The sequence below is a fragment of the Thalassophryne amazonica genome, chromosome 3, assembly GCF_902500255.1.
Source record: "Thalassophryne amazonica chromosome 3, fThaAma1.1, whole genome shotgun sequence".
In the NCBI taxonomy this organism is placed as follows: Eukaryota; Metazoa; Chordata; class Actinopteri; order Batrachoidiformes; family Batrachoididae; genus Thalassophryne; species Thalassophryne amazonica.
This window is the reverse complement of record NC_047105.1, coordinates 44804253-44830659: the sequence shown is the minus strand read 5'-3', so window position 1 is coordinate 44830659 and position 26407 is coordinate 44804253. Positions and strand designations below refer to the sequence as shown.

The window sequence follows — 26407 nt, the reverse complement described above, 5'->3', positions numbered from 1 at the left end:
GTCCTTTCACTGTCACATTATGCAGGTGGCTCATTAAGCAGGTAGCTCAGTGGGATCGGAGTTGGACTAAGAATATATAGCCTTGGATTCTGTTCCTGGTCATGCTGCCTTTCTCTGTCCTTGGGACAAGATACTTCATCTGCATTCTTGTAGTCCACCCAACTGCAAAACCCACCTGATGCCTTTCTGTGTGGAGTTTGCATGTTCTCCCTGTGTTTGTGTGGGTTTCCTCTGGGTGCTTCGGCTTCCTCCCACAGTTATTAAGACATGCAGGTTAGGTGAATTGGAAACTTTATAATTGTCTAAGTCTCCCTTGCAAAAGAGGTCTCGATCTCAATGAGACGAACCTGGTTAAATAAAGGTTAAATTAAATTAAATTTAAAAAGCAATGAGACTGCAACACCTGCATGGTACATTTGTCATGCAAGTGATTACTTTGATGCAATAACAAAATCATGAACTAACACACAACCCTGTCACCATGTTTAATCCATGGCTCCAAATTGCTTGAGATAAACAGCTATGATCTTGAGTTTCACCTTTTGAGGTCACCCACGTTAACAGTTATATGACCAATGAAACAGTGATAAATAATTTCTTATTAGTGTTTAACAGTAGCCATAGGTGTACTATATCTGTAAACACCTGTTTGGAATAGGCCGTCTAAATATCCTCCATACGGTGTATACCTAAAAATTGCGCCAAAGTTTGGTTCTTAGCTTGTGACCATGAATATTGACCAATTTTTCTTCTTTCTAAATCACATTGTGCTCAGTTGACCCTCAATTAATCCAGCATATTTGGTCCAAATCAGATCAAAACCATCAGTAATTTTGCTACACATGGACGCACAGACATGGGACTGAAAGCAATACCCCCACATGCACTACAGCTGTATACGGGGGTAAATAAGAAAAGTAACACAGGGGTGGGTTTCCAGTAATGACAAACGTGTGCAGCTGACTATCCTACAAACAACGTACAGAGAATGGTTATGTTTTTTGGTGCTTGAAACAGGTGTGAGTGGTTCTGCACGCAAGAAATATAAAAGTATACTGAGGAATGCGAGCAAATGACGGCTGAGAGAAGATTTCCAAATCATGGCACGTGACGTGCTGTTCAGCTCTGACATTTCTGCTGCTTTGCCAAGGTCACATGGCACTAATGAAGGACACCAAATGCCAAAATGAAACAAGAAATCTGGACTTGCGTTGACTTTCAGAGACATTGTTTAACCATTGTCCAGCTTCGTTCCTGTAGTTGGCCCTTCGTCAGAATTTTCAAACTGTTCAAAAATGTGAACGAATCGTGACGACAACTTCAATTCGTCCGTATTCCGTTTTGCTTTCTGTCTTGATGGTTCCTCATCGTTTGTGTAGTTCCCATATGTCACCGTTCCGTTTGATGGTCATCCAACTTCGTCCAACCTCCCAAGTCCGACGGCTTACATGAACATTGATGATATCTGAACGGATCAATAACTGAAGATCCGACGAGCTGAATGTGACTCATCCATGTATGTCACAAAAAGCAACGTTTTCATACAGAAACAATAGCAGCAAGAACGTTTTATCAACTACTTTAACTATTAGCAACGTTCATCATTACAAAATAGTTGGTTCCTTTGTGTTTGATAACAATCTTCTCCTGTGATGTCTTATCCTTCTTATGTCTTATTACTTATTATATTATATATACCTTTTTCTTGAGCTGCTTGGGTGGGTAGGGAGAGTTCCCATGGGATAAAAAAGCTTTTTAACCTACCATCCCTGGTTCTCAAGACCAGGCACCTAAGTGGCTCTACTCTACTCTTTTCTACTTTCCTATTTTACTCTTCCTTTTTAGATATTTACATACCATTGTATACTGGCATAGTTCCACCTTAGAATTGGAATATAATACATAAGATATACCTTACTGAATTTTCATGTGCGCGCACACGTTGTTGTAGTGAAGACAAACCTGTTGTCAAGACAATGCAGCTGCTGGTGGCTGTGGAGAGCAAACACTCACTGCAGAAATGATCACAGCGCCAAGGTCACCGTTTGATTTGTTTTTCTTTTGTTACTTTCGTTTTTTTCATTCTTTTATGCACTCTGCACTTGCAGGCTTTTCGGTGATGGGAGATTACATGGCACAAATCAATAAAGTTCCAGGTAAACTAAACGATTTGTCATTTTTAAACAAATACTGTGCAATGAAAATGCCATTTTTTTATATATATATATATATATATATATATATATATAATGGCGAGCACTAGCATCAGGGCTCTCCAACTGGTTCAAAATGCTGCAGCCAGACTTTTGACACGAAGCAGAAAGTTCGAACACATTACACCCATTTTGGGATCCCTTCACTGGCTTCCTGTCCCAGTGAGATCAGATTTTAAGGTTCTGCTACTAGTCTATAAAATTGTTCACGGACTGGCACCTCCCTACCTAGCTGACCTAATTAAACCTTGTGTACCGGCCTGGGCTTTGCGTTCTCAGGATGCAGGACTACTTTGTGTCCATAGGGTGAATAAGAAGTCTGCGGGTCATAGAGCTTTTCTCTTATCACACCCTTGTTCTGTGGAATGATCTCCCTGCATCAATAAAACAGTCAGAGTCTGTGGAGACTTTCAAGTCCAGACTTAAGACGCACTTATTTTCCCTTTAGTATGGCTAGCATACTGGTATAGTTTTGTTTTACGCTTTTTACTCTTTTAATTCATGTTATTAGTAATTGGAGCGGGCTGCAGCCTCAACATTACCTAAATTCTGGGTCTTTTAGTGAAGTTTAGGGCTAGTGGCCAGGGATCACCTTAGTATTTCTCTGTTTTTCTTGTTGTTTAATGCTGGCAAATTCTACAGTATTTCTTGTCTTTCTGATGCCTGATTCTGTTTTTTTTCTCTCTGTTTAAGGTGCAGCTCCATCCAGAGATGGCAGTTGTATTTGTACTGGTGACCCTCCTGTCCTGTGCACCAGCAGTATTTCCTGTATATTCGTTTTGTGAATTGTTCTTTATTTTATGTCTGTAGCATGGCTCAAGCAGAGGGTCACCCCTTGGAGTCTGGTCTGCTTGAGGTTTCTTCCTCAGAGGGAGTTTTTCCTTACCACTGTTGCTCTGGGGATTAGTAAGGTTAGACCTTGCTTGTGTGAAGCACCTTGAGGCAACTCTGTTGTGATTTGGCGCTATATAAATGAAAATGAATTGAAAAAATGGAAATATATATATATATATATATATATATATATATAATACACACACACACACACACACAATATATATATTGCCAAAAGGTACCTGTTTGTGTACTTTTGTTAGCTGGTCCAGGTTGTTCTCCAGAAAGGAAATCTTCTGTTTCTGGGTGATAAACCCTCCAGTATCATCACTCATCTCTGCGCTCTATTGTCAGAAACAGCAGTATAAAATCTTTGGAGAACTGCAGAACAAAGCAGTTTATCATGCAGCACAACACAAACCTGCACAAGCATTTGATGACACTCTAAAACAGTCTCTCTCTCTTTTTTTGAGATGCTGCACAATGTTTTACACACATTGGCTGTGCCGGCCTTACTTTTTTGACTCCAGCCGTAAGGTCTTGAACAAAAAGCTTGCGAAGGTTGTGGAGGGTGTGAAGTTCACGAACCTACAAACATAAAGAGGGAGTGAAGGCCCCATGTATGACAACCCACCCCAATTAACACCTGGACCCCAAAATAGGTCAAAATGACAGTTTGGAGGAGTCAAAACATGTATAGATGCTTCTTACCTGCAACTGTAATTATTACAATATATTTTCCATACACCTGTTCAACATGCTTTACTTTCTTACACTCAGAGGTTCTGAATTAGATTGTCAAATGTCTGCCCAAGCTAATTTCCTACTTTTGCCCATAGACACAGATAGAAGAACTAGAGGATGAACACCATGACATGATCGTGTGCCACCAAGGAGCCAGCACCACCTTCACAGAATGGGTCAACTTGGAGAGAGACAGCGCAATGAGCACAACGTTCTACAAAGTTGACTTAACCCATTTCTTTACATGTTTACCACTGTCATGTTTCACGTTCCTTGTATTTAGTTTCTGACCTCTGGGTTTCTCCTTCTAGTCTCTTCTCTTAAGTATTACATTCCAGTGTTTGTTTTATTCTCTGGTATTCCTCCTCTATATTAATTATTCCTTGTCTTTCTATTTAAGTTTTTCCTGTTTATTATTCCTTGTGTCCCTATTTTGATATTTGATTTTGTGTATTTTCAGTAGCTTTAATTTCTGTTCACAGGCTTCTGGGTTCACAGGAGTTGTTTCCTCACTAATTATTTCAAACACAACTTTACCTTCTGGGGCCAGGGGTGTTTTCTAGATTTTACTCCGGTGATAGTTTTTTTTTTTTTTTTAAGTATAATGCACATATCAAATGTTGACATCAATCTCAGTTTTCAAAATGTATGTCACATATTTGTCTAGAACACTGTATAAAGAAATATTTTGTTGTTAAATCTGAAACACATGAAATACATTTTTGGAAAATGCTTCAATTTTTTTTTTTTTATTGAAAATACACATTTCTTCATGTGGACCAACTGTGTTGGTGCTATCAATGGGTTTACAAAATCTTTGCTCTCAAATGTGGCATATTATATGAAGGAAACTGTATATCAATGTAAATAAATGGAACAAAAAATTACTCATCATTTCCAGCATGACATTTCCTGTCTTTCCTCTGTGCAGAAATGTCGATAATGTTGTGTGGGCCGCTGAAGAGGAGGTACTGCTGGCCCACCACCACAAGATGGCGCCCTGCTTGAAGTGCGGGCTTCAAGCACGAGAGGGCGTCGGCGCGACCGGGAGTGACAGCTGTCACTCATCATCCGTACCAGCTGTCACTCATCCACTACTCATCACCACCACCATAAAGGCCGGACTGCAACTCCACCTCCCCGCCGAGAAATCAGCTACCATTCAGCTAATTCTCTGCTAAACCTTAATTCAAGTATTAGTCTGATCTCTTTTTGCAGCCGTTTTCCTGGGACGGATACCCTGTCTGCGGAGTTGGCGTTTGGTGTGGACTGCGACGGCTTCGCCTCCCACCCCACCCAGATAAGTGGTTATCTCAGGAGCTGCACGAGTGTGTGATTGGAGGTGGAGGTTTTCCCTCCTAACTGTATACAGACTGTGGGATTACTGAGTGTGTGAACTCACACTCATCAGGACTGTCTCTGTTCTCTGCCAGCAGTACCCGTCATCTTGGCTTTTATATTTTTAATTAATTTATATTAAGTTGTAGAGAGTTGCTTTCAGTTTTTTAAGGACCATAATTTTCAAAAAAATTATTTTTTATATTTTTGTGGTTTCTTTTTTATTTGAAATGGCATAAATTAAAATGTATGAAATACCAAGTGTTCCAATACTTTTGGAGTGCACTGTAGCACTGGTTAGTGGCTCTATCTCAAAACTGTTCAAGGACATTCTCTTCATAAATGATTAATTTGAAAGGCATTTTCATAAGTATTATTAATTTATTTTCATGATTTTCACTAAGATAAAATTCTGTACTGCTTCACTGTCAAGTGACTGGATTCCATTGGTTTACATAGTTTGCAAACACTTTCTGTCCCATTCAGTGAAGGCGGGCGGCTCCAAATGTTGGCACATTTGCGATACAAACTTTGTCATTATATAACTGGCACTCTGCCTGAAAGTCCTGACTGAGTTGTACTATAAATCTAAAACACTGGCTTTTATTGATTACATATTTAATGTATTAAATCAAATGTCAATTATTTCAGGAAATCATGTAAATCCAACATTTCTAACAATCATGCAGTGGGAGATGTTGAAACAGTGCAGAGTATTTCTCTGCTGCCAGTGGAGCATCGTGACATTCAATGACTTACAACGGTTTCTTCCAGCCCTTTGAGGTCCTCCTTTGACTGCTCGTGTCGCTCATAGAGAAATCTATAAACACACATATATAGATAAACATTCACTATTTGCTCCTTCTCATACAAATGGGAGCTGTCTGCCACTCAGAATAATTAATGAGTAAAGTGCAAACACGGCACAGAGCGGCTGACCCACTGTCGGGTTGTTACCCATCTGTCATCACATGCAACATGCTGCAAAGGTCAATGCAGAAATGGGCTTATTAGCCACTAGCTGCTGGGAAAACTCCTCACGAGAGGAAAAAAAAATAGTTATTCAGACGGAAGAAGGAATGAGATAGTTAAAAAGATTTTACAAATTTTTCTCCATAATTGTACTCTGCTGCTCCACAGAGAGCGAAAACTAAAAATGTCAATACAGTCTCCCCGTGCTGAAACAATTGGTGGCCTAACTGGCAAAATAACAGTATACAAATAATGAATGTTTATGAGCTCAATGGTATGAATATTTCATGAGGTGAAAGCTGGAAAATACCATTCATTGAGGCAAATTAAATATTTGTACCATTGAAAGAATGTAAAAACATTCCTTATTTGTTTCATATAATGGCAAAAATTGATCCTTGTCATTTTATATTATATTAATTTATAAACAACAGAAAAGGGACTTACATTTTGGCACATTACTGCACTGACTTTTTGTACTTCCAAAAAAACAAACAAACAAACAAAAAACCTGTACCTCCTCAGTGCAGCCAAAAAAAAAAAAAAAATCATGTCAGAAATTAGTCCAGCTTTTCTTTCTAATTTCCTCCTAACATACCTCCTCCTCATACCTCATACTTCCTCCTTCCTTCATACCTGCAGATCCATACCAACAAATTTGTTGGTATGGATTTGTTGTGTGTGTGTGTGTGTGTTTGAAGACAAACGCCGCATGTTTAGCTAAATGCTGCCCGCACTGGTGGGTGGGGTTTGCAACGTGCAGGTACCAAATGTATTGAACCAAATTTGCACGCTAAATGGAACGCAACACAAATGGGAGGAATAACCCATGTCACGTGACATCCCAGACAGCAAATGGATCCAGGCCGGATGTAGTGCAACATCCGGTACCAATACTGAAAACGGATCCGGTCCAGACAATTTTTGCACCCTGGCCCAGATCCAGCATGGCTCTACTTTACAGTTCTGGAACAGATCCGGACCAGATGTAAACCGGATCTGCAAAAGACCAACCGTTTACAGCCCATATCTGGCACGGATCTGGGACAGATGTGGTGCACATCACAGCACCGTGGCAGGAACAAGTTTTACTGGGGTAAGTTCTGTGGATCCAAGGAAACTGATTTGTATCTGTAACACACAGATCAGTGTCCGTGGACTTATAAAACCTGCTTGTCGTAAAGAAACAAACCGCTTTGCCATAACCATTTTAAAAACCTCAGTGACAATCACGATTACAGAGTACACACTAACACCCCCCCCCCCCCCCCCCCCAATGGATAGTTTCTGCAGAGTGCAGATAAAATTGCTTATCGTTATGCTAACCCCATGTTCCTGCCACGGTGCTGTGATGTGGACCACATCTGTCCCAGATCTGTGCCAGATATGGGACAGATCTGCAGATCCAGTTCAGATCTGGTCTATTGTTGGACTACATCGGGCCTGGATCCATTTGCTGTCTGGGATACAAAGTCCAATCAAATGTAAAGGATCCACTCATCCATTATATAAAACAAGCAATAATCAACAGTTTCCTGGACTTTGGCAAATGAAGCCTGGGCTTCCATCACCTCCAGGTTATTGATAACTTTAAAAACAATCAGTTCTAGCATTGTGTATGCATGTCAGTTGCTATCCACTGACTTAAGGTGATGACTGGATGTGTTTTGGTACTAGATCTCTTCGGAGGATCCTTGGGTACTGCTGTAATGGCTTTGTGTCTGATCCACGGTTACTTAGAAAGACTCAGATGAGAAATATCAGCTTGACAGCTTGACATTTTGGCAATGTGGCATGTTTTTCTGGTCATGATCCAGCATGCAACTGCCTGAGCGCTGAGGACCCCAGCAGCTGGCAAAGAACAAAGAAGCGTCCACATTTCACCTGGCTGCAGCTAATGGATGGTTACTTTTAAGAGGGAGTAGTCGTCTGTCTGGGTGGTTGCCATCCAAGCCCCAGGGTGATACCATCATGTGGTAGGTGGATGCAGTGACAAGCTCACCGGATTTCTGCATTGGATTTGACTTGATATTGTACGAATCCAAACTAAAAGGCATAAATTGATGATAATTTGGTGCAGCATGGTGGCTTAGTGGTTAGCAATGTTGCCTCACAGCAAGAAGGTCATGGGATCAATTCCCACCCGGTGCCTTTCTGTGTGGACTTTGCATTTTCTCCCCGTGTTTGCATGGGTTCTGTCCGGTCCTCCGGCTTTCTCCCACATCCAGAGACATGCAAGTTAGGTGGATTGGAAACTGTAAATTGTCCATAGGTGTGTGAATGTGTTTGTCTGTCTACATGTGGCCCTGCAACAGACTGGCGTCCTGTCCAGGGTGTGTCTGGCCTCACCCCCTATGGGATAGGCTCAAGCCCCTCATGACCCTAAATTGTAGCAAACAGGTATAGAAAATGGATGGATGAATGAAAACCTGGTTAACTTTAATTCATCCGATCAATAGAAAAAAGTTTGTTTAGGTTATTTAATATACCATATACCTGTCTGCTGCTTGGATGTTTGGGTTTGTTTGTTGCAGACAATAATCTTATCATCACATGCATGAGCAGGAACTCCTTTTTTAGTATCAACTTATTTCAAGGTGAGGTTTCATGTAGCTTGAAATTAGCTTCTTCTTCAGCTTCTTTCACGTTCAAAATCTTGGTCCAGTGTCCAAGGCCACAGCTGCTTGTTTGATAATGGTTTAATCATGTATTATATAAAAATGCAAAAACTATCTGACTGGTTAAATAACAGGATTTGCTGTTTGCATCACACTTTAAACACAATATCTTTGAGTTTTGAATAGTTGATTGTACATATTTTTAGGCTTTGAGAGACTTTACTGTGGCCTTAGATTTGATAGAATTATAAAAAAATGATTAAAGTCTATAAATAGTAATAATAATGGAGATTAATTGGAAATGTGAATAGAAAAGACAGTGCAAAAAGAATGAAAGGTAGTGCAGTAGATGTACTACAAACAAAAAAAAGCTCACATAAGAGAGAGAGAATGGCGAAAGTGCGACAGCTTGCCTCCAGGCCTCCATATGGTGAATTTGAAATTGAATTCCGGGCAGCACAGTAAAGCACAAACTCACATTAGTTCCTCCAGCTGGCGGCTCTTGTGATGTTCTCGGCTCCTGAGGCATTCAAAGTCATCGTGTAATTGCTCCAACTCCAGCTGCTGCTTCTGGTTACAACTAAAAATGTAAATACAGTCTCAGTCAGGGATTCGCCGGTTTGCATCATTAAGATCTAAATATAATATTTTGGGTATCTCCCCAAGTAGGTTTACTTTTCAAGCTTTAAAGCAAATTGTTACACAGTGCATCCAGAAAGTATTCACAGCGCTGCACTTTTCCCATATTTTTTTGTTACATCCTTACTTTGCCATGAAGCTCAAAATTGAGCTCAGGTGCGTCCTGTTTCCGTTGATTATCCTTGAGATGTTTCTACAGCGTAATTGGAGTCCACCTGCGGTATATTCAGTTGATTGGACATGATTTGGAAAGACACACACCTGTGTCTACATATAAGGTCCCACAGTTGACAGTGCATGTCAGAGCACAAACCAAGCATGAAGTCAAAGGAACTGTCTGTAGAGCTCCAAGACAGGATTGTCTCGAGGCACAAATCTGAGGAAGGGTACAAAAAGCATTTCTGCTGCTTTGAAGGTCCCAGTAAGCACAGTGGCCCCAATCATCCGTAAATGGAAGAAGTTCGGATCTGGGCTCTTCCTAGAGCTTGCCGCCTGTCTAAATTGACTGATTGGGAGAGAAGGGCCTTTGTCAGGGAGGTGACCAAGAACCCGATGTTAACTCTATCAGAGCTCCAGTCTTCCTCTGTGGAGAGAGGAGACCCTTCCAGAAGGACAACCATCTCTGCAGCAATCCACCAATCAGGCCTGTATGATATTAGTGGCCAGACAGAGGCCACTCCTTAGTAAAAGGGACATGGCAGCCCATCTGGAGTTTGCCAAAAGGCACCTGAAGGACTCTCAGACCATGAGAAACAAAATTCTCTGGTTTGATGAGACAAAGATTGAATTCTTTGGTTTGAATACCAGGCGTCATGTTTGGAGGAAACCATGCACCATCCCTACAGTGAAGCATGGTGGTGGCAGCATCAAGCTGTGGGGATGTTTTCAGTGGCAGGAACGGGGAGACTAGTCAGGATTGAGGGAAAGATGAATGCAGAAATGTACAGAAACAGAGTGTTCATGACCTCAGACTGGGGCGAAGGTTCATCTTTCAGCAGGACAGTGACCCTAAACACACAGCCAAGACATGAAAGGAGTGACTTCAGGACAACTCTGTGAATGTCCTTGAGTGGTCCAGCCAGAGTCCAGACCTGAATCCGATTGAACATCTCTGGAGAGACTTGAAAACGGCTGTGCACCGACGCTCCCCATCCAACCTGATGGATCTTGAGAGGTGCTGCAAAGAGGAATGGACAAAACTTCCCAAAGATAGGTGCACCAAGCTTGTGGCATCATATTCAAGAAGTCTTGAGGCTGTAATTGCTGCTAAAGGTGCATCAACAAAGTATTGAGCAAAAGGTGTGAATACTTATATGATTTCTTAGTTTTTATTTTTAATAAATTTACAAAAATTTCAAAACAACTTTTTGCATGTTGTCATTATGGGGTGTTGTGAGTAAAATTTTGAGGGAAAAAATTAATATACTCCATTTTGGAATAAGGCTGTAACATAAGAAAATGTGGAAAAAGTGAAGCACTATGAATATTTTCCGGATGCATGGTACACAATGCTAGAATGTATTGGTTTTAAAGGTATCATTAACAAACTGGAGGTGATGGAAGCCCAGGCTTCTTTTGCCAAAGTCCAGGAAATTGATGATTATTGCTTGCTATTATCTTACCAGTTAGGGCACTAATTATTTCAGCACTATTGCCATTTTGGAATAAGGCTGTAACATAACAAAATGTGGACAGAGTGAAGCGCTGTGAATACTTTCTGGATGCGCCATACGTAGTATGAAAAACACATTGTAAAATGACAAATCAGTAACAAATGGAGGTTGACTAATGCTGCAATACTTTCATAAACTCCAAGGAACTCAGCAGTTTAAGCTGTCTATTTACTTTTAATGCCTCTTTTGCTAATTTTATTTCTGTAGTGATTGAAGTTATAATGAATGGATTTAGCCTGACGTCCATGTCAGGTAAAGCTTTACAAATGGGAAGACCAGCACTCATTCAAAAGCACATTTAGTCAACATTTTGCCTTGTTGTCATGACAATAATGCCTCAAAATCATTGCAAAATCTATTTCATAAGTCACTGTATATCACATTCGCGATGCTGCTGTTGTGCAAATGTTTTTGCCCCCTTTTTAATGCTGGGACAAAATACTGCTTGATAATTTATTTTCTTCAATGAATGGTCAACAGAAAACCCACCAATAAGTCCAAGAATTCCTATTCCAACAAGAATCAAATTGAAGTTTTGCATGGCCCATATGTAGCGGGATTTTTTTCCAGCCAAAACAAAACTTGAAACCAGGCCCTTCCAACAGTGCAGGCACCTTCATCCAACTGAGTGGTCATAAAGCTTATACAGTTGTTGGAGGAGCAAATCTGGCCTCAGATGGTCTGATTAGCTCAAATTCTTGTTTTTTGTTGGTGTATTAGTATAACAAAATATTAATAAGCAAATATTACAAATCTATTTTATGTACACCAGGGCGAGATGTTATACAAGTGAGCAATAACTGTTGTTCACTATCCCCATTAACCTGGTACTTTGTAACATACGGGGTCTGTTAGAAAAGTATCGGACCTTTTTATTTTTTTCAAAAACCTGATGGATTTGAATCACGTGTGCTTGCATGAGCCAACCTTGAACCTTTGTGCGCATGCGTGATTTTTTTCACGCCTGTCGATTGTGTCATTTGCTTGTAAACAGCGTTTGTGTGAGGATGGATGGAGTCTCTCGTCGGATTTTCTGTGCAAGGAAATGGTGGAACGACTGGAGCAGCGCGACTGCATCAAATTTTGCCACAAACTGGGCGACAGCCAGGTGGAAACCATTCGGATTATTCAGACGGCTTTCGGTGACGATCCGATGAGCATCACACAGATTAAGTAGTGGTACAACCGGTTTAAAGACGGCTGCACAACGGTGGAGAGCGCGCCGCGCTCCGGTCGGCCATCAACATGCTGAAATGACCGGATCATTTCCAAAGTGAACGCTGTGGTGATGTGGGACCGTCGTGTGACTGTCCGAGAAATTGTGGAAGAGGTGGACATCAGCACTTTTTCAGCACATTCCACTGTGACAGAAGATTTGGCCATGAAAAGAGTTGCAGCGAAATTCATGCCGATGGCTTGGGCACAAAGCTGATGGCGGAACAAAAGCGCCACCGTGTTGAAGTCTCACAGGACATGTTGTGACATGCTCACCTCTTCCACAATTTCTCAGACAGTCACACGATGGTCTCACATCACCACAGCATTCACTTTGGAAATGATCAGGTCGTTTCAGCGTGTTGATGGCCGACCAGAGCGTGGCTCACTCTCCACCGCTGTGCGGCCGTCTTTAAACCGTTGTGCCGCTCCTTAATCTGTGTGATGCCCATAGGATCGTCACCGAAAGCCGTCTGAATAATCCGAATGGTTTCCACCTGGCTGTCGCCCAGTTTCTGGCAAAATTTGATGCAGTCGCGCTGCTCCAGTCGTTCCGCCATTTCCTTGCAAAGAAAAAATGACAAGAGACTCCACCCATCCTCACACAAAGGCTGCTTACATGCAAATGATGCAATCAACAGGCGTGAAAAAATTCACGCATGCGCACGAAGGTTCAAGGTTTGCTCATGCAAGCATACGTGATTCAAATCCATCAGGTTTTTGAAAAAAATAAAAAGATCCGATACTTTTCTAATAGACCCCGTATATACGAGGTCTGCCCGTAAAGTATCGTACCTTTTTATTTTTTTCAAAAACTATATGGATTTCATTCATATGTTTTTACGTCAGACATGCTTGAACCCTCGTGCGCATGCGTGAGTTTTTCCACGCCTGTCTGTGACGTCATTCGCCTGTGAGCACGCCTTGTGGAAGGAGTGGTCCCGCCCCCTCGTCGGATTTTCATTGTCTGGAAATGGCGGAATGAAAAGGACTTTTTTTCCATCAGAATTTTTTCAGAAGCTGTTAGAGACTGGCACCTAGAAACCATTCGAAAATTTATCTGGCTTTCAGTGAAAATTTAACTACACTTTAACTACAAATTTAACTACAGCTTTAAGGACCCCTTTAAGGACGGTCGGTGCGCCGCGCTGCGAGCTGCGACGACGCGGCACAAACCACTGGATCTTTTCTAAGCTGATGGCTCTGTGGATACGAGACCGTCGTGTGCTCTTTCTCTGGTTATCACAAGAGACCTGGACATCAGCCATTTTCCGGCAGATTTCACTTTTAACAAGAGATTTTGTCATGGAAAGCCAGCGCGGAGGCTTCGCACGTCACGACCGATTCGCTGATGAAGCGAGACAAAGGAACACCTCCGTTTCGGAGTGTTAGAGGACAAGCTGGGACATGTCCAGCTCTCCACAAGTTCTTTTATACTCACTCGACTGGTAAGCACTGAAAGCCGAGATAGACATGTCCCAAGCTGAACAGCTGATATATTTCTTTATTCTGAGCATTCCTGCAGCAGCTCTGTGGGTTCTTCCAGCTTCTAATACATCAGGCAGAAAATGCAAGTCAGTTTACCCTGCGGCCATTTTTCAGACAGTTCTGCTTGTTACATTTGTAAAATGCAACAAGCAGAATATTTCTGGAGGTGTTTTTTTTTTTTTTTTTGACACTGCCGACTAAACCTCTCAGTGGCTTCTTTCATTGTAGCTCAGCAACAACTTGTCTCTGAGGTTCTCCAAGCTTTCAAAATGCTGTTTATTCACCACATGAACCACCCACATGTTGGTTTCAGCTCCTGTTTTGGCTTGAACAGTTTGAAGACTCACATACTGAGGCCATGGACTCCCCAATTTCAGCTTTTGTACCATTTTTGTAAGTATGGAATTAAATTTCACATGCCTGCAGGCTTCACTGCCCCTGAAACTAGGACTGACTTCCACGGAAAAGCACCAAACTCTCTCCTGTGAGAACATCATTTTGCTTTTACCATTTAAATACATGCAGAAAGATTTAAAATGCAAAAAAAAGTATGACCTCCCAAACCTCCTAAATTCAGAGAGCAGATTTTGTAACCAAAGTCCAGCACTGCTGCTGGAGTATCATTTGGCAAAGAATTTCAAGGATGTCAAATAAATTTATATTTGCTGTGGAAATATGATAACTGTTACATAAGATGTTCACTTGCATTAACAGATAAATGTCAGTCCTCAAAAAATACAAAAATGAGATTAGAAGTGAACTCATTGCTTTTAAAAAAAATCTTCAAAATGTCACCTTCTTTTGAAAACCCCCTTTAATTTTTTTTCCATTATTTGTGCCAGTTGTTTCATTATCTTGGCTCATAAACAGCTGTGTTTGAAAATGTTTCTGCATCTCTCTCTCTCTCATTATGAAATCTCCAAAAGGCTGCCACTTGAAAGCTATCAGTAAAGCCTGTAGGTCACAGAAGACAAAGAACAACAATGAGGCACTGACTCTGTTAAGTCGTCGATGATCTTCTGCTTCTCATTGATCTCGTCTCGCAGGCGGCCGAGCTGCTTTCTGTGCGACTCACGGTGAGACTCCATCTGCTGCTCCACCGCCTTCTGAGGTATGGACAACAACAGGGGCGAGAGACATGCATACCATAGTGAGCGGCAAGAGGCAGAGAGAGAGAGGCACATAATGGAAAATACGGGAGGGATATAAGACAGAATGACTAAATAATGAGCAAGGAGATGTTTCCACACTCCAATGCACATGTGGCTGTCCGAATCCACATGGCTAATGAAACCACAGGATGTCACTCCACTGCACAAATGGGAAAAACAAAAACATACCCTACATACCCTTGCACACACACACATCTGTAAAACAGCTCCTTGCGACCGTATAACAGCATGAACGTCCGCAAATCATCAGACACAAGGGGGTTATTCCCATTCTATTTCAATTCCATCGTTTGCACAGTTAATTTTTCTGTAGGTAATTCGGTCAGCAAGCCTTACCATTGAGCCAAGGTAGCGTCGCTCCAACAGCGGACAGGGCGCGGAGTAATACATCAAATATGAAAATCCGTCAAATCCATCAAATGTGAAACGGTAATTCTGTATCAGAATCCACATTGATACTTTCATATGGTGGCTTAAACTCACCCATTTCAGCGACGGCAGCGGTACAGGACTTTCTCTCACTCTCAACTAACAGTGCTAACAGCTAGCAGCGCGTGCGCGGGCCGGTGTTCTGTCGAATTGAGTGTCTCTTTGCATAAATCGACAGATCCGCGTCCCGACAATATTGTGCATGCACAGTTGCGCGGAGGACAGGAATGATATTCCAAACGAATGACATCTCATCAGAACACCGGTCTGGGCGCAGAGTAATACATCCAAATGTGAAATGGTCAAATATTTTGCCACCGTTACCTCGATATTATACGGTCTGGGATCTCACACGATTAACCAATCAGATTTACGGGAAAAATGCAATTGGATTAGAATTTATATTTGCATTTATAAATATTAGATGTTTGTAGTATTCGTTATTTTCAAAAGATTTAGTAATATATATACTTAGAAAAACTTTGACCTTGAAAAAGGTTGAGGAGACACGTGGTGACACAAAGAGAAATCTGTACTACTTGTACTTGAATTTCTCTATTCTTTTAGTGGCGGGGGGAGCAGGGGGGAGCAAGCAGGGGCAGTTCAAATTGAAGCATTTCCGCTGAGTGATGGAATTGACTGCTGGGTTTTGTCCTCTTACGATATTACCATCATTCGAGCGAAGAATGTCAGGACTCAAAATTGCATGTGTCAGATTATCCAGGTGTGAGGTTTTTCAGTAATACAACTTTTTAATTGACATATCTCAGTCAAAGCAACTTGACTGAGTCAAGCAGTCAACAAATCATTTTATATTGTGTATCCAAAATTATAAAATGGTAAATCTGTAATTTCTTTGTCAATAAAAATAACTAGACTGAACTGGAATGAATCAAACGGTGTGGAAATTGTAAGACTCTATTTGTGCTTCAAAAGCACTTTGGATCAGACACCAGATTGGAAAATTAAACCATTGTGCACGTCACTTTTTAACATGTTGCACTTGAACATGAAAAACCCAAGTGAGAAATTGCAAACTGTTACGTTCTTAGCTACAAAATATACACACCTATTAGAACCCTGAAAAAACATGTAAGAAAAGAACATTATCATTGTTTGCTTCATTAGCATCAATTGTTTTCTTTTCTGCCCTTTCAAACATTTATTTTTCTGTATTAATAAATCTTTCAAACCTGAGTCTTGGCGATTTTGCGACACAATGCAGTATTGTTGTTCCCCCCCCCCCCCCCCCCCCCCACACACACACACATAAATCACATTAAATTAACTGTTGCTGTGCTTCACATTCTCACTTTATCACCACCCTGCAATCTGTTGCCACCCCTCAGAGGAAACATCTGGATTTAAAAGATACATTGAATTACTGCTCAATAAATCAGTGCTGAACTGAAATGTTCTTATGATTGATTTGTTACATGGCTCAAAAGTAAACAAGCACAGGGAAACACACACACACACAGAGTACACAATGTACAAGAGTGAATGTACAGATATGTCTGATCAGCAGAGCGCTGAGCAAAATGAACAAAGGTCATTACACTAAGTTGCTATGGGTACCTTGATATCATAAGACTGCTGCACAGCTGAGTGCTTCTGTCCCATCGCCACCTGTGAAACGGACTCTAAAAGACACGCAAGGATGCACATTTAAATAAAAGAAAGAGAACAGCAAGAGAAGGAGCAGGACAGCAAACAAGTGAGAGAGAACAACAAATGCCCAGAGAGATAAAAGTCAGTCAACACTGTGACAGGGATAAACACGTGATGATAAGGTCACCCTGACAACATTGTGGCTTTCATAGTGACCACAAGGACAGGATAATGACTCAGTCACACGGCATATGACGATTCCTGAACGAAGGAAAAAAGTAAAAAAGTCACAATTCATTGAGAAAAGGTGGACGAAAGATCTTTATCACTGAACAACCTGCAAAGCAAGAGCGCAAAAGGGATGAAAGAGGAAAAACAAACCCGAAGCTAACGTTGATCTCAACGCTTTAAACGAAACCCACCTGGAGCCACAGCTGGAGCAGTGTGTGTCTCCATCTCTGAGTTCCAGGACTCAGCGCTGGGGCGGAGCTCATAGCGCCTGAGTTCTGGAGAAACTGCAAACAACTAAACTAACTAAGAGGGATCATCTCCTTCATCATCAGAATCCACACTGTCTGACAACACGCTGGGTGCTCCATTCTTGCTCCAATTTCAAAAAAAAAAAAAAAACTCTGGTGTGGCGTGGTGACTGCTGTATCACTGTATTACATTACTAAGCTATATATATTGATTTATAACAGAAAACTGTCAAAAGGGGGAACAAATATAAGTGTGAAGATGACTGAATATATCAGAGCAGTAAATTGATCAGTCTGTGTGAACTCGCACTGGCTCCCCATGTCCGGTTATTTCCACCAGCTGCAGCTGATCCACAACGTGAATTCTGCCTCCCAAAACAGCTTTTTATATAATCATTTGAATCATCTACCTGTTGCCACATGTACAGAAGGTCTGGATTGTCATTCTTACACTCATATTGTTATATTTAATAAAAAATAATAAGCGCACGCAGGAGCTGCAGCTGCTGCTGCCGCTGCCGCTGCGTTCATGTGCCATTGGAAATTACACAACTTTTTTGTTATTTCAAATTCAGCAGTTGCTTGTGGCAAAATAATTAATTGTATCCACACAAAACATTAATTCTGGCCTATATAAGGTGCCTGAGCCCAGTGAAGCTGACCCCCCACCCAGATAGAAAAAAATCCAAACAAACAGACTCAGTTTGCCCTGTAATTTCTGATGGTAGATAAACACAGTGGCAGCAGCAGTGCTCAGAAATGGCTTCTGCACTGTGTGAAAACATTTAGCTGGTTGAACGAAGTCAAACTAAACGCTAACATTACAAAAACTAAGCAAATGCTAAAAAAAACCCACCAAAAATGACAGCAAAACAAAATACAGAAAAACTGAGGTTTTCGTTGCCCTTCGTTCAAATTTTTCAACAGTTTAAAAATTCTGATGAAGCAACCGCTGCAGGAACGAAGCTGAGTGAAGGTTAAACGATGCCAACGAAAGTCAACGAAAGTCCAGATTTCTTGTTTCGTTAGGGCTTCGTTGCCCTTCCTTAAGTGCTGTGTGACTGGGCCATTCAGTTGGCTTTAAAATTGTATTTCATTATATGTGACATTTCTTCTGTCACACTGATTTTGTTCTTTTCTTTTCCCTGAAGGTGTCTTAAACATAATTTGATTGTAAAAACCACCATACAAATGGGGGTGATCAAGGGTCCAGACATCAAACATGGTTTGAAGCGAAAATGTTTGAAATATAAATGGCTGCTGATAATACATCTTTATAATTCATATTTTGATTATAAAAACATTGAAAACACAACAGACATACTTCATCCTTAACAGAAAAGAAAGATTCATCACTCTGTATTACAGTACAGTTCATATAACAGAACAAGACACGACCTAATAACTATCTGCCTAATTGAGAAAATAAACAGTTGATTAATTGGTTCTGAAAATAATCTTTAGCTGCAGCCCCTATACATATAAAAACACACATACAGCAAAATCCTGCCAAAACACACATGTGCAAGTGTATGCATGTACATGGACAAAGTAGACAGACAGATAGAACATAACACAACATATATGACAGTACAAAACTCGTGCAATGTGAATTATTTACGTAGAAGTTAAAGCTGCCTAAATAAATCCGAAGATCAGTTTGATCTGTTTTTGACTCGCTGCTGTTGGTGGCATCCAATAGCACACACTGTGATCTGTCTACCAGGTTGTGCGATCAAATCAGTACTTTGTGTTCAGCTACTTCAGTAATGACTTGTAGACTGCATGGTTTGGTTGTGGAACTGTGCCAAAATTGATTTAGCTGCCTTTAAATGCACTGGTTATTTAATGTAGTGCTGAGGGATTCCTCCAGCTGATGGTGCCTTTGGCCTGATTTGTGAATTGTGTCAGAGTCCTGAAATAACTGCTGCTGTACCTCGCACTCCGTGGACTTTGAACACATTTCAGATGCAGCATTAATTTATTCAAGTGCTTGCAGGCCTGCTCATCAGTATTTATCCTCTTTCTTTTTCTTGACAGCACTGAGAGGCATCTGGCACAGACACCCAAACTCCGTACTGAAGCCAATAATACAGATTTAAGCTTGACGACGTGTCCTTTCAGTTCCAGGTCTGTGGAGCGGAAACACAGTGGCAGATTAGATTTGCGGGCTTCTTTAGCTTTACTTATTTTTTTTAAACAATGATGATTTTGTTTGGCTGCATGACCACATTAACCTTATTTCGACTTTGGCATCTCAAGTCAGCAGTTTAGCAAGATTTACAGTGCAGCTCGGTTTGATTATTGTAGCTGACTGAGAATCTCCCACGGCGTTTGTGTCATTTATCATTTTAAGCCCTTTCTCTCAGTGTCACCTCAAAAATAGGCTGTTCTACTCAAAGAGATTGACGATTGAAAAGGCTTTTACATTTCGTGTTTGATTCTTGCATACAGAGCACATACACTTGGCTGGGGTTTACACATGTCCAGTTCCACTGTCAGACAAGTGTTTCAGTGCAAGGAACACAACAGACAATACTGGGGGCTTAATTTCATGACTAATCAATAGCCCTATGGTACAGAGCACCTGTTTCATCCCGAACAGCAAGTCAAGGTGCGTTTTGAAGCATCATTATGTGATCACTTTTGGTGTTAGGAGTCTTAACAGTTTCAATCATGTTCAGACATCTTTAAACAAGGGTAGTCCTGGTGAGAACAGCTTGATACTTGTTTGATTGTGCTCCATCGGGGTAAAAATTTGAAGCAAAAGCAGTATTTGTGGCGGTTCTGGCTGAGAATGCAGCCCGGCGCAGCTTTACTTTCATTTTTAAGACAGTTGCCAGGCCTGCACTTTATAAGCCCTGATAGGAGGTGTAAGTTGTTTCATCCTATTTTTGCACTTTTTCTGGATTGTGGGGGATCGTAATAGAATGGTGTCCTGTGGAATAGGGTGTGACACATTAGACATATTTATATGTAATCCGAGAGTTTAAACTACAACAAAATAGAGTAGGGATGACAGTCGTAATAGTTGACAATGACTAACGAGTACCTAATTAGTTGAGTAATTCAGACAGCATGGTTTTCTTGCAATTTATGGGTAAACCATAAAAAAATAAAATAATAAAATAAAATAACTGTTAAAGCAATGGCTTCAATTGACAATTTACAGAGATAATTTAATGTATTCCACTGTGGATGATGTACATTACTCCTGTCTTGAACAACGTTTACTTCCAAGAATCAGACATTTCCTTTTGTTTTATTGTGTTTCCAGCAAAGAATCTACAACCCCAATTCCAATGAAGTTGGGCTGTTGTGTAAAATGTAAATAAAAACAGAATACAATGATTTGCAAATCCTCTTCAACCTATGTTCAATTGAATACACCACAAAGACAAGATATTTAATGTTCAAACTGATAAACCTTATTGTTTTTGTGCAAATATTTGCTCATTTTGAAATGGATGTCTGCAACACATTTCAAAAAAGCTGGGACAGTGGTATGTTTACCACTGTGTTACATCACCTTTCCTTCTAACACTCAATAAGTGTTTGGGAACTGAGGACACTAATTGTTGAAGCTTTGTAGGTGGAATTCTTTCCCATTCTGGTTGATGTACGACTTCAGTTGTTCAACAGTCCGGGGTCTCCGTTGTTGTATTTTGTGCTTCATAATGCGCCACACATTTTCAATGGGCCACAGGTCTGGACTGCAAGCAGGCCAGTCTAGTACACGCACTCTTTTACTACAAAGTCACGTTGTTGTAACGTGCAGAATGTGGCAATTGTCTCGCTGAAATAAGCAGGGACGTCCCTGAAAAGATGTTGTTTGGATGGCAGCATGGAAAACCTGGATGTACCTTTCAGCATTGATGGTGCCATCACAGATGTGTAGGTTATCCATGCCATGGCCACAAACACACCCCATACCATCACAGATGCTGGCTTTTAAACTTTGCGCTTTGATTTCCAAAAACAATTTGAAATATGGACTCATCAGACCACAGCACACTTTTCCACATTGAGTCTGTCCATTTCAAATGAGCTCGGGCCCAGAGAAGGTGTCGAGGTTTCTGGATGTTGTTGATGTATAACTTTCACTTTGCATGGTAGAGTTTGAACTTGTCCTTGTAGATGTAGCGATGAACTGTGTTAACTGACAATGGTTTTCTGAAGTGTTCCTGAGCCAACGCGGTAAAATCCTTTACACAATGATGTCGGTTTTTAATGCAGTGCTGCCTGAGGTACTGAAGGTCACAGCCATTCAATGTTGGTTTTCGGCCTTGCCGCTTATGTGTAGAAAGTTCTCCAGATTCTCTGAATCTTCTGATTATATTATGGACTGTAGATGATGGAATCCCTAAATTCCTTGCAATTGAACAGTGGTGGGCACAGATAACCAAAAAATTAACTTTGATAACAGATAATCAGATAACTTAAAAGTTATCTTTGATAAAGATAAACCAATAAACCACCCAATAATGTATCGGAAGTTACAGATAACTGATAAATTCCAGTATTGTCTCTGGTACACTTGCAACTACTAACAAGCTGATTTTGAGTTTTAACACCATGATCGCTTTTGGAAAAATTAAAAGGGACGATAGACCCAAACAATGAGTCAGCACTTCTGTCTTTGAGCGTCCTGCCCCCTGCTGGAAGCTCCTGTTTACTACATGGCTTGCAGCACAGGCGCAAGCTGAGGAGAGCTATGAAGCTCACCTCTCTGCTCAATCACAATGATGGCGTGAGGCGGAGGAGGTCTTGGAAAAGAAAGCAATGCTGAGTTATGGTTTGGTGTATAGATAAAATGAATACTGATAGAATAACTGTCAATTCTGTCATTTGTACAAAGTTAAAATACAACATATATCTTTTAATGTTGAATAATGCACTAATTCTGAAGTTTTATAACAACACAGACAGGTAAAATGTGCCTTGGCTAACACTGATTGGTTTGACTCATACATTATGTAAACCAGCACATTAATGTGAGGTGTGTCGTGTGTTGGTGTTTACAGATAAATGTGCTTTTTTTTATTTGTAAAAAAAAAAAGGCATTTAAAAAAAAGCCAAGTTGTATTTAGATAACTGTCTGATATAACCTGTGTCAAAAATAAATAATAGAACACTGTCATGATCGACTGGTGCCAGACGTTCAGTACTTAAACTGGGTTTACACTGTGCGAGTTTTGGCCCTTTTTCAGATGATTTTTCATTCGTGCGAGAATTTTTTGGATCACACCGAGTTAGGTTAATCATCAGTTGATCAACCAGGTTAATCATGCGTCCTGCATTGTGTAGTATACATGGAGTAACGAGCTGCATTTAACATCTCACGACCACCTCCCAATCGGCGATCGTATGTTGGAATGAAAATCACACCTGTTTGATATTATTCTGGTCAGCCGTCATGAGGGTATCCTGCTGCTGAAGAGCTACAAGCATCCAACCACTCGCACTGTGCCTGTGCAAACACCACAGACCTGTCTTGTAATGTTTTTTTGTGTTGTTGTTTTGTTTTGTTTTTAAACTTTGATGTCTCCCATCGAGAGTTTTTGTAAATTAAGTTTGAAAAAAAGCTTCTATTTCCATTTTGCTTCTGGAAACACAAGTCCGACGTGTGGTTTTTGAATGTACAATGTATGTGAGAACATAAATCGTGCGCTCTGAACTTTTACACTGTGCAGTTCTGTGGTACAGTCTGAACTGAAACCGAGAACAGTGATTAAAAATATCATACAGTGTCTGCCCAGCTTCAGGACGAATACTGCCATGAATACTACTGGCCAGTAGATGGCAGTAGAGAATGTGAAAACTTGCCAAAACAAAATTCCAGATAATCCGTGTCTGCTACATTTAAGATGCGTGGAATTTAACAAACGCAAACACAATAACAACGTCTATAAACCCAGAGAATATATTCACGAGAGTTTTAGGCACTGGAGTTTAATGGTGTTGTCCGTGGAGCCTGAACAGAGTGTCTGAAATGCATTTGTCCTGTTATGAACGTACTGCGATTACCCTATCCTACCCATAATACACTGTTGGACACAGCATGTGCTCACTAAAACCTTAAAAATTAGCGCATTACTTTAAAACTAAAACATATGTCTGATATTTTCACTTTATAAAACTTCAGATATGACAGTAATTTTAAATAACTTGTCCAAAATTAGTTTGGTTAAAATTTGAACCATAAGTTAAAAATGTATGCCTCTGGATGACTTGGGTGATATTGCCAGCGTATCAGTATGGGGTTAAAAGAAATGTTTTTTTTTTGTTTTTTTTGTAACTTGTTCTCCTTTGCCTGCAGAGAATAGAGCAGTTTCTCCTGGAAGCAGCTCTCTTCTGTTTGCAGAGGGTGGAACTACACATCTGCTATGAAACTTTTAACAGGTAGGTGCTCAAGTGATTTTATTACGTTAACGGTCCAAAAATTATCGGACAAAAATTTATCCGAAGATAATTAGTCCGATAATGGTTTTTAAAGTTATCTAAAAAGATAATCCGATAATGAAAACATTATCTTCGATAATTATCGGTTATCGGATTATCAGAACTGTGCCCACCACTGCAATTGAACACTGAGAAACATTGTTCTTAAACTGGTGGACTATTTTTTCACACAGTTGTTTACAAAGTGATGATCCTCACCCCATCTTTGCTTGTGAAAGGCTGAGCCTTTTGGGGATGCTCCTTTTATACCCAATCATGACACTCACCTGTTTCCAATTAACCTGTTCACCTGTGGAATGTTCCAAACAGGTGTTCTTTCAGCATTCATTAACTTTCCCAGTTTTTTGTTGCCCCTGTCCCAGCTTTTTAAAATGTGTTGCAGGCATCCATTTCAAAATCAGCAAATATTTACACAAACAAAAAAGTCTATCAGTCTGAACATTAAATATCTCGTCTTTGTGGTGTATTCAATTGAATATATGTTGAAGAGGATTTGCAAATCACTGTATTCTGTTTTTATTTACATTTTACACAATGTCCCAACTTCATTGGAATTGGGGTTGTATGACAGAGAACAAGGGTCCATTTCAATTTACAGAAAAGAGACTGAGAGGCTGTGGCACAGGTAAGATGAATCAAAAGTCACTTTTCCAGAAGGAAAGAAGGAGGAACCAATCCCTGACAAGTAAGCACCATGCCACCATTCAGGTTATAGTTCTATTGTTGTTTTTAATTAAAGTAAATTTGGAGCGTTGCTGCTTAGATTAGTTGCCCATTAGTCAATTTGTCAATGACTGATGGTAGCTGACTAGGTGACGAATGATTTTCATCACCGAGTGACGAAAATCATTCATCCCTAGGTGATATCCTCGATTATATACGGCTTCTCCAGACCAATTCAGGAGTTTGGATTGGCTTGTTTCAAGAGTAATCAAGGGAAAGCCATGAAAGGGCTGGAATACATGCTGGCAAACCCGCAGGGTGAGGCACCGCAGCAACTGCTCAGGGACACAGTGAAGGATGCATCTGAGAAGGCCAACGAAGCGGCGATTGCCACGGTAAAAGCAACGACGTTGGCTACTGTACCACAGAAGCTTCAGCAGAGGGAGCAGAGGCCTCCCCCTGTCATTACTTTTTATAGCTGTTTTCTTTTTTACCCATTTAATACTTCTGTTCGTTTTTCAGTTGAACTGCTGTGAATTTTAAGTAATTATTTTACTCCTGTGTAAAATCGTAGGAGCGGCTAGCATTTACGCTAGCAGTTAGCTTGCGTTAGCTATTTTGGACCCCCTTCAACATTTTTTCATTTCATTTTTTTATACTTCTGTTAGTTAATTAACTGTTTAGTGTATTTTATAGCTGCTGCTTTTTTTTACCTGTTTAATACTTCTGTTAGTTTTTCAGTGTAACTGGCTGTGAATTTTAATTCATTTATTTGCGTCTGTGTGAGCCTTAGGAGTGGTTAGCTTATCCATTATTGGTTAGCTCGTGTTTGCTTGGCTACATTCTTGAATTTCTTAGTGCACAAAGTACACTACAAATCCTACTTTACACCCTCCGTAAATCCTGCGTGATGTTGGAAGATAGGGTGGCTCTCTTAGAGAGCCGTGTCCGTAAGTTAGAGCAGCTTCTTAGCTCAGTGGAGTTAGATGTTACGGGCACTCCAGATGTGGTTAGTGTTGTAGATAACATTCTGATCATTAGTGACTTTTTCATATAAATAAGCCTTCTGATCCCTTCTGCAAATCATTTATGGAATTTGTGGATGCATTAGGATTTCAGCAATGCATTCGGGATTCGACGCACATTAGTGGAAATACCCTGGATCTGGTTCTCGCACGTGGTATTGCTGTCACGAATACTGACATCATGTCTCTTACATCAGTGGTGTCTGATCACTCACTTATTAAGTTTACAGTTTCGCTGCCGTGTTTAGTGGAACAACAACCTTATATATCATTACGGCAATGCATCAACTCCTCAAGTAAGACTGAACTCGAAGCTAGACTGCCTGATGTCTTAGCTTCACATTTGACAAATACCCAGTCAGTAGACAGACTTGTGGATAGTTTAAACTCAGTGCTCAAAACTACACTCGACATGATTGCACCACCTGTGTTAAAACCACACTCCCCCAAATCACAGTCACCTTGGTTCAATGATTGTCTGCGTGACCTCAAGCATAAAGCAAGAGGTCTAGAACGGAAATGGTGTTGTTCAAAATTAGAAGCATTTCACCTTGCGTGGCGTGATGTTATCTTAGACTATAAGCTTGCATTATTGGCTACAAAGCAGACCTACTACTCTGATTTGATCAACAAAAACAAGCATAACTCAAAGTTCTTGTTCGACACGGTGGCACTTATGCATGGATAACCACCTGTAGTTCGCTCTCCTTTTACAGCACAAGATTTCCTGGATTACTCTGAGAAGAAAATAGAAGACATCAGGTTAAAGATATCCCTACATGCCTTAACCCAGCCACTACACCCTGCTATTGAGGTGGGCACCATTACTGAG

The 26407-nt window shown here is 40.6% G+C and overlaps 1 protein-coding gene across 1 annotated transcript in view; it reads right to left on the bottom strand.

Annotated features, from left to right (window-relative positions):
- kif5ab (kinesin family member 5A, b) overlaps nt 1–26407 on the bottom strand; it is a 321264-nt gene that overhangs the window by 56287 nt on the left and 238570 nt on the right. The window contains 6 exon segments of the mRNA XM_034166139.1: nt 3290–3391; nt 3564–3635; nt 5889–5949; nt 9198–9299; nt 14731–14840; nt 16914–16978. Of these exon segments, the coding sequence (XP_034022030.1) occupies nt 3290–3391; nt 3564–3635; nt 5889–5949; nt 9198–9299; nt 14731–14840; nt 16914–16978 (512 nt within the window).